This window comes from Telopea speciosissima, chromosome 2 (genome assembly GCF_018873765.1).
Source record: "Telopea speciosissima isolate NSW1024214 ecotype Mountain lineage chromosome 2, Tspe_v1, whole genome shotgun sequence".
Lineage (NCBI taxonomy): Eukaryota > Viridiplantae > Streptophyta > Magnoliopsida > Proteales > Proteaceae > Telopea > Telopea speciosissima.
In genome coordinates this window covers 21,384,558-21,392,646 of record NC_057917.1, presented here as the reverse complement: position 1 = coordinate 21,392,646, position 8,089 = coordinate 21,384,558, and the positions used below count along the sequence as shown (strand labels likewise).

The 8,089-nt window shown below is 41.5% G+C and overlaps 1 protein-coding gene across 1 annotated transcript; it reads left to right on the top strand.

Moving 5' to 3' along the window:
• Positions 1 to 3,029: 3,029 nt before the first annotated feature.
• Positions 3,030 to 5,204, top strand: LOC122652288 (fructose-bisphosphate aldolase, cytoplasmic isozyme-like). Its single transcript, XM_043845990.1, has 2 exons — positions 3,030 to 3,117; positions 4,192 to 5,204. Exons 1-2 carry the CDS (start codon positions 3,090 to 3,092, stop codon positions 5,193 to 5,195), a joined length of 1,032 nt encoding a protein of 343 aa, XP_043701925.1. The 5' UTR covers positions 3,030 to 3,089; the 3' UTR covers positions 5,196 to 5,204.
• Positions 5,205 to 8,089: the final 2,885 nt, after the last annotated feature.

The window sequence follows — 8,089 nt, the reverse complement described above, 5'->3', positions numbered from 1 at the left end:
TGTTCTTCTGACACAGCTTCAGGTTCCTCCATGCCAATACTGTCATAATCTGCCGGCTGGGCTTCTAGGCCAGCCAGATAGCCACCATTTGCATCAAAATCTAAAAAATTGCGTACATAGGGGGTTAGCTCCACTGAGCCAGTGAGGGGAAAGGGGAATGCACAAACACATAATCACACATAGTCCACGATGCATGTAATGTTAAATAGATTTTTCACCTAACAAACAATCTAAGTCATGGTATATGCTACTCTGATAACTTGGAAGACACTGTGGGTCACTTGCCCAAACATCACCCAAAATCCACTCTCCGTTTGCTTGCTTGTTGTTCGGTGTGTTTGGTAAGATTTACCTTGGTGCACGTACTCTCGTACAAGTTACGAAGTCGGAAAATGCATGAGAATAATGTTAGAAGTATATAAGTGGGTCCCAATAATTTATTTGAGGTTTATGTCAAGACAGCACGGGCGGATGTAGGGGCGGAGGCAACCAGATGAGTCTGTTCCTGAATCCGTCAAAGCACTTAGTGAAAAATAGCTCGAACAGATTCACGGATGAAACTTCTAAGTGAATCCGTTTGTGCATCCGTCCAAACCCTGAGCTATTCTCGAGAGCAAACTGAGCTACGGGCAGAGTTACCAAGTGAATCCGCTCGTGGCTCCGCCCAGGCCAATCGACTAGGTTATATCAGACGGACCAACGGACAGAATCACAACAGTGGATCCGTTCGTGGATCCGTCGAATCTCTCTTTGAGATTTGGGAAGGATTCCTTCTCCAGTCTCCCATTCTTGAGACCATAGGGTCCTTAGGGTTAAGGAAGTGAGTCCATTCCTTCGTTGGGGGTCCTAAACACCTTGCCCTTCATAGGACTTAGAGGATTCAAGGGATTGGATCCATCTCCAAGGTTTTCACAAACTTGGTTCTAGGTCTCTTTGCTTTGAGCAGAAGTTCAGGTCACCAAGGCCATGAAGGCAGCAAGGGAAAGAGAAGTGAGTCTCAATTTGGGGATTTATTAGGGATTATTGGGTTCCCAAGAGGAAACCCTAAGTTGGGAATCGATCCCAAGGAATCCCCAAACTTGAAAATGGAAAAGAGAGGGAGAAGGGTGAGAACAATCACCTCAAGTATGAACCAATAGAAGGCTTCCACCTCCACAACTTCCTCCAATCTCCTCTTCAAAGCTTTCAAAAATCTCCAAGTCTCCAACGTTTTGGGGTAGGTACAGAGAAGTAATTAAGCCATAAATGGTTGTGCTTTGCTTTTATAGTTAGTCCTCACTTAGGGCATGTTTGGCTTGGGGCTTTAAGAGTTAAAACTCATTTAAATGCCACTTAAGAAAGTGGGTCCATCTAGATAACACACACACGAGCCAAGGAGACCAACGGTGGGGTCCACCTTGTCTAGGTGCTTAGGTAGGATGCCTGGGGCATGGGGTGTGGGTCCCACACGAGGAAAACACCAAAAAGCTTAAAACAGTACGGACGAAAGCAGTCTTATGAATCCGTTCGTGCGTCCGTTGCTGTTGTAAAGGGCAAAACCCTAAAGAAATTGATTAGGCTTTGGGCCACACTTCAAGGCCAACATGGGGAGGGAATACTAATATTCGCAAGGGCAGTATCTTACCCCTTGATCATCACGACGTGTCCTTCGTGATTCCAAAAAGTTTTTCGATCGCGATGCTAAGCTCATCGCCGAAAGAGGTGTCTAAGTATGGGGACACAGGAAACCCCTTCTGGTACTTTTCACTCTGGGGACTTGTGCTAGAAGGATAGTCTATGAAATCACCATCAATAAATGTCCCCCACTGCCGGTTAAGGAACCTCTCTTCCACAAGCAGGCCCGTGAACTGGTCAACAATCTTGTGGCTAGGTTTGACCATAAGTGAAAACAGCTCACCAGCGTACACGGCAGCAGAATCTACACGTCACAAGAGAGATTATAATTAGTAGCAAATCCGGGCGCGGATGTAACAATCAACGTCCCATACCATTTAGCACCAGGGTACCAGCATGACACGACACATACAAGCCAATATGACAAGCAATAGCAATTTATTCAGTGGGGTTCCGGTACCAGCACTCCCGGCACCGTAACCCGGCATAAGTAATGAAATACAATTCACAATCAAAATCATATAATCCTTCAATCAAGAATATAATGCAAGTATGCAACATGCTTGAATGCAATTCAATATAATAATAGATATGCATAGATATAGTCAAACCCAAACAATCACCTAAACCCACTCACATTGGCTAAGATCTATTTGCTCGAAAGACTGTCTATTCTCAAAAGCACTCTGATACGCGTCGGCAGACAAGTTGTTATAGCCTAGGGTTAATTAAATCAAAAGCAAACGTTAAGAGATATGTAAATGGCTATGGAGTCCACGGGTACCCTTGGTTTAAGTTTTAAACCAAGGCCAGACTCAAAACTGGAAAGACAGTAGTAGTGGTCGATTGGTACTGATCCATCTAATGGATTAATGGCAATGGACCAGTAGGGCTGCAGCAGCAAAATTGAGAAAAATATCATGGTTTCACGCCAAGAGGACCCCTAAGGTATTATATAAGTGATTCTAACAGGGTTTGGGTCAGAATATTGTCCCCAACTAGGCATGGTTGGCCAATCACCATTATGGGGATTGGAGGGCCCCTAAGCTGTTATAAAAGTGGTACCCTTGCTTTTTTGCACGTTCGGACGAAACAATTGTATAGGGTTTAACATGACTCACTGAAAACAGCCTTTTGCACGTTCGGTCGATACAATTGGATAGGCTTGCAACGCAACGCATACGTGGAAAGCCTTGTCTTAATCTGTTTATTTTTTGTTTTTCGGTAAGTTCTTAATCTGTTTATTTCGACTGCCTAATTAAAAAGTCCATTGTCGTTGAGGAATACGTGGATGGCCTTATATGTATCTGCTATTTTTGGTAAGACATCAATTCAATTCTATCTTTTCTTCTTTTCCGAGCTATAAAAAGGGGTTAAAATGTAATCCTGATGTCACTAGTCCCTATTCATCTTCTTTCTCTCTGCAAATTTTCTTGGAGGAAAAGTCATTTTTTCTTAGCTTGCACATCTCAAACATGTCTTGCTACAAGGGGAAGTACCATGGTAATGTGCTTCGTTTCTCTACTGATCTTTTTTTTTCTTCTAGTTTTATTTTTGGATTCCATTGGGATTTTCTTATTTTGCCTCTGTAATAGTGTTGTATTTGATTTTGATCTAGTTTTAGATCTAGTAATTTGTTTTTGGTATCTTTTATCGATGTTGTTTGATGAGTTATATCTTACGTGATTTCATTTGGTTTGTACTTTGTTAGATCAACCATTTTTTCTTATTTTTATTTCTTGTTCTTCTTAGTTGATCTGGTCTGGTGATGTCGTCGTACTCGTATATATTTGATTGTTTCAGATCTATTATCCAACATGTTATTCCCATATGTGGATTCTTAATTGTCAATTTTCTTCGTATTAGATATTTGGTTTGGTTTCAATTTCTATTTTCTTGTCGTTAATGGGGTTAGTTTTATCTTTAAAATATTAGATTCGTATTTGCCTATCAATTGTTCGATTGATTGTTGGAGTGAGTCTTGGAGAATTTTGAAGAGTTCATTGTAGCTTTCTCCTTTCTGTTTCTCTTGTTTGATTTCTGCCAATTAGCCATGCAAAAGTCCGAATCTTTCTAGGATTCTCTTAACCCCGACTCTACAAGAGTTGAAGATCAAGGAAATAGAGTGATGGGTTCTCGAGTATTTCATATCCTACTGAGTCGAAAGTGATGGATTTAAATCTTTTTAATAGGGATGAGAGGGTAACCTTCAAGGTCCTACCCTGTTTTTAGCCAGTATTTGAGCCTCATTTTCAATCCCCTTGAGCGCCAGGAAGATGACTTTCTTTCACTTGACTTAAATCACCCCAGTAATTAAGAATGATAAATTTTTTCTCTCAAAATCCATATTTGTTCATGTAATTTGCAGTTTTGGCCCTGCTATTGTTCTCTGTTTGCTAATTCTCCTCTTGATTTTTCCTGAGCCTTCACCTGTTCTTTTCACAGAACCGTTCACATTGTTGTTTTTTTTGGGGTTTAATTCCCCATATTTCTGATCAAATATGTCATCTTAGTAGCAACTGTGGATTGATGAAATTTTTTCAAACATTTAACGATCATCCCTTTTCATTGTTGCAGATGAACTCATTGCCAATGCTGCCTTCCTTGCCACACCTGGAAAGGGTATCCTTGCTGCTGATGAGTCCACTATGACTGTTGGCAAGCGTCTAGCAAGCGTCAATGTCGAGAACACCGAGCCTAACAGGCAGGCACTACGTGAACTTTACTTATGCTGTCCTGGTGCTCTCCAATATCTAAGTGGTACAATCCTCTACGACGAGGGTGTTTTCCAAAAAACTGCCGATGGTAAGCCTTTCGTCGAAGTCTTGAAGGAAGCAGGAGTTCTTCCTGGCGTTAAGTCTGACAAGGGATATGTTGAGCTCTATGGCACCAATGGTGAGACCACCACAACTGGACTTGACGGACTTGCTCAGCGCTGCCAGAAGTATTATGAAGTCGGTGTCCGGTTTGCTAAATGGCGTGGTGTGTTCAATATTGGTTCTAATGAACCTTCTCCACTAGCCATCCATGAGAATGCCAATACCTTGGCACGCTCTGCCATTATCTGCCAAGAGAATGGCCTGGTTCCAGTTGTTGAGGCAGATATCCAAGTCGTCGAGGGTGCTCATGACATTGACATGTGTGCGGATGTTACTGAACGTGTTCTTGCAGCGGTCTACAAGGCATTGAATGATCACCATGTCCTGCTAGAGGGTAGTCTGTTGAAGCCCAACATGGTGATCCCTGGAAAACAGGCCAAGAAGGCATCTCCAGAGTTAGTGGCAGAGTACACAGTGCGGGCCTTGCAGCGAACAGTGCCTCCTGCAGTTCCTGGTGTGATGTTCTTGTCCGGTGGAATGAGTGAGGAGGAAGCATCTCTGTACCTCAATGCCATGAATAAGCTTCAGGGTAAGAAACCATGGACTCTATCATTCTCCTTTGGACGTGGTCTGCAGCACGGTGCACTGATGATATGGAAAGGGAAAAAAGAGAATGTCGAAGAAGCACGGGCTTGCTTCCTGAAGAGGTGCAAGGCAAACTCAGAAGCTACCCTTGGTACCTACAAGGGTGAATCTGCCTAATGGAGAAGGTGTATCTGAGACTCTCCGTGTCAAGGACTACCTAGCACTGATGAAGTTTTTTGGGTTGTCCTGCTATTTTTATTATTATCCACAAATAAAATTAATGGGGAGCAGCAGTTCCTCCTTGAACCCGTAATGAGGTTTTCATCTTTTGTATAATTCCCTAGTTAGGGGAGTGATGAACTAAGTTTGTAGTTTAGATTTTGAATCTGAGTTTATCCTTTCAGTTGGAACTCCTTAGGGGGTTATTTTCTTTTACTTCTTGGTTTTCTCATAGCCTGTGTTTTGGGTAGAATTGGTGGTAACAAATAATTTGTTGAGTTTGTTACTGTTGAACTTGGACCGAGTTTTCCTCAATTGGTGCTCGGGAACAATGGGGGATGTTTTCTTCACCATGGGTTAAGGAAAACTTTTCTCCCCTAGGTGTTTGGGAGATTTCCTTCACGCAACTAGATCCTCTCCAGTGTGCATCTGGTGGTTGGGCAGCGCACTAGGATGCGTGTCCGATGCACTCACCATCGGACAAGAGGATCTGGAATCTTCCTTTACTTGTGGAGAAGGGATCTTTTACTTGTACTCGAGAAAGAGAAATCCCTTCGACAATGTGATCCTATGGTTGGATTTTCGTATCATCATAAATTCTTATCATCTATTCGAAATACTGCCTTACCCCTGCCCGAGCGCCGCAATGATCGCCTTACCCCTGCCTAAACACCTTGCCCGAGCCCTATTTGTGCGCCGCTCAGGCTGTTATGGGCAGCACGCCATAGACGATTTGGATCCCCATGATTCCCTAAAAAATATGAACCTTTTTCCCTCTTCTTCTCCCTTTCTATTTTTTTTTTATGAAAGGTATATATATAGAAAAACAAAAGACCTATTGTGTATAAAGAGGTAACATCAAAACAGTGAAAACCTATACTAGTAAAGTTCTTTGTAGCTTTAGCTAATTCATAGTAATTACTTATAGAAGTCCACGGAATGGAAATTGAGAAAGGGGGGTTAAACATGTCATAGAGTTTCTTGTTGCAAATCCATATTCCTATTAGGTTAATGTTCTTCTGCAGCGCTGTTCTCCAACCTTGAATAAGTCCAAAAAGTTCCGCCTTAGTAGCATCAGTTGTCTGCAATCTACCTGCATCTGTTAGCATATGTTGTCCATCTAACAAAATGTAAAAAGCCCACTGATCTAGTTTAAGATCGGGTTCATAAATTCCTACGACTAGTAAACCAAGTAATTGTATGTCAACATTAGCAAAATTTAAAGGGTTTGGTGGATGGTGTGTGCTGTGCAGATAGTTGTTGCTTGGGTTTTAACATGGGGGAGAAATATTTAGATCTGAAATCCATCTCGAGACGGACTGAATGACTGTTGTGGGATCGGCCTTAGCACTATACATAAGAACTTTGTTCCGTACATGCGAACCTCTATTTTGAAATAGTCAATTTACCCTTTTATTGACATGTTAACCGGTTTGTAATCCCATAACCCCTCACCCACCTCCCCCACTGCGAACCTCTCCCTCCCCTGCAATTTAGCTCGACCATGCTCCTCTGCCCCCCAGTTTTCCCTCTTCTTTTGACCGCACCTCCACCCCACCCTGATGCAACCCTCGCGACCATCCCTTCTGCGAGAACCCTAAAGCTACGACACTAATGGATGGCTGTTAATAAATTACCTACTTTTTCTTCATGTTCAGACCCAATTCATGGTAGCAAAATGTATCGGGAACCAAAAAAGGTGATGGTTCTAATATGTGATTTTTTTCCAGTTCAACTGCTACTTTAGTGACTTTAGTCCAATACCCAATGTTAAATGAAAACATTTTAGGTTTCAAATCTGAAACCCTAACTCTACATAAAAAAACTAGTACACGAATACATAAATTTATAATGTAGAGATTGAATGTACCTTCAACCTTTCGTATGTTGATGACCATTGGACTATTGGATCCCTTGTCGTAACACCGTTGGCCACGCTTAGACTTGAGTCATCTATAGCCTTTTATCACTCCATGAGTCTCTTCTTTGTGGGAGAAAGAGGGGAAAATATATGACATAGGCTGAAGGGACCCAAGACTAGTATATATAATACCTCAACCCCAACCTCAGTTCCACAATGAGTTGGGTTGGCCTTTCGCGATGTTCGATTTATGTGTAGATTCCCACTAACTGACTAATCCAGTAATTAATTAAGCCCACATAGCAATTGTAATACTCGTGCCCAAAATTCAGGGGAATTTTGGACATTTTGCTTTTTGTCATAGATTCGGTGTCGACAACTAATCCAGGATTATGATTTTGATGCACGAATTTGAGGTAAGAAGATTAGTTTTATTGAGTATCTATTTTATTGGGCTTATACACAAGTTAACAACTACTCTAGTTTTTGGAACCTAACCTAATTAGAGAGAGATTAGAGGTTCAAGACCCCATATGCGCATTAAGGAGGTTTTATTTAAGGCTCTCTTTGGTATCATTTGTATTTTTTATTTTGGCCTATTTAACAAAAATCATTTGTGAAAACCGTTTTTAGTCAAAACATAAAATACATTTATCTACTAAGAAATAGGTTTGGTATGCCTATAGTGTAAGTGGTGGGTGAAGATATTCCCTCTTCACCCATCTTCCTATTTGAGGTGTCTTATCGATTTCAATGGTTCCAACCATAATTATCACTAGATGAACACAATCAAGTTCTCATTTTTTACAACTAATATAGTCCAATCTGTAAGGGTATTATGGTAATATCCCTTTATATGTTCTAGTATAATCCTACTTGTTTTATGGCTCAGGCTGTGAAGGGCAATCTAGTAATTAGCCCATCTAACCTAAACCCTAGTTTCCCTATAAATACTAGCTAGAGACAGTAGCCTGGGTATTCCAAACTTGAT

Bases quoted from the DNA above. Each gene is read 5' to 3' on its own strand.
- LOC122652288 (XM_043845990.1), top strand. From the start codon at position 3,090: ATGTCTTGCTACAAGGGGAAGTACCATG. The intron at 3,118-4,191 runs GTAATGTGCTTC...TCATTGTTGCAG, and splicing joins CTACAAGGGGAAGTACCATG to ATGAACTCATTGCCAATGCT.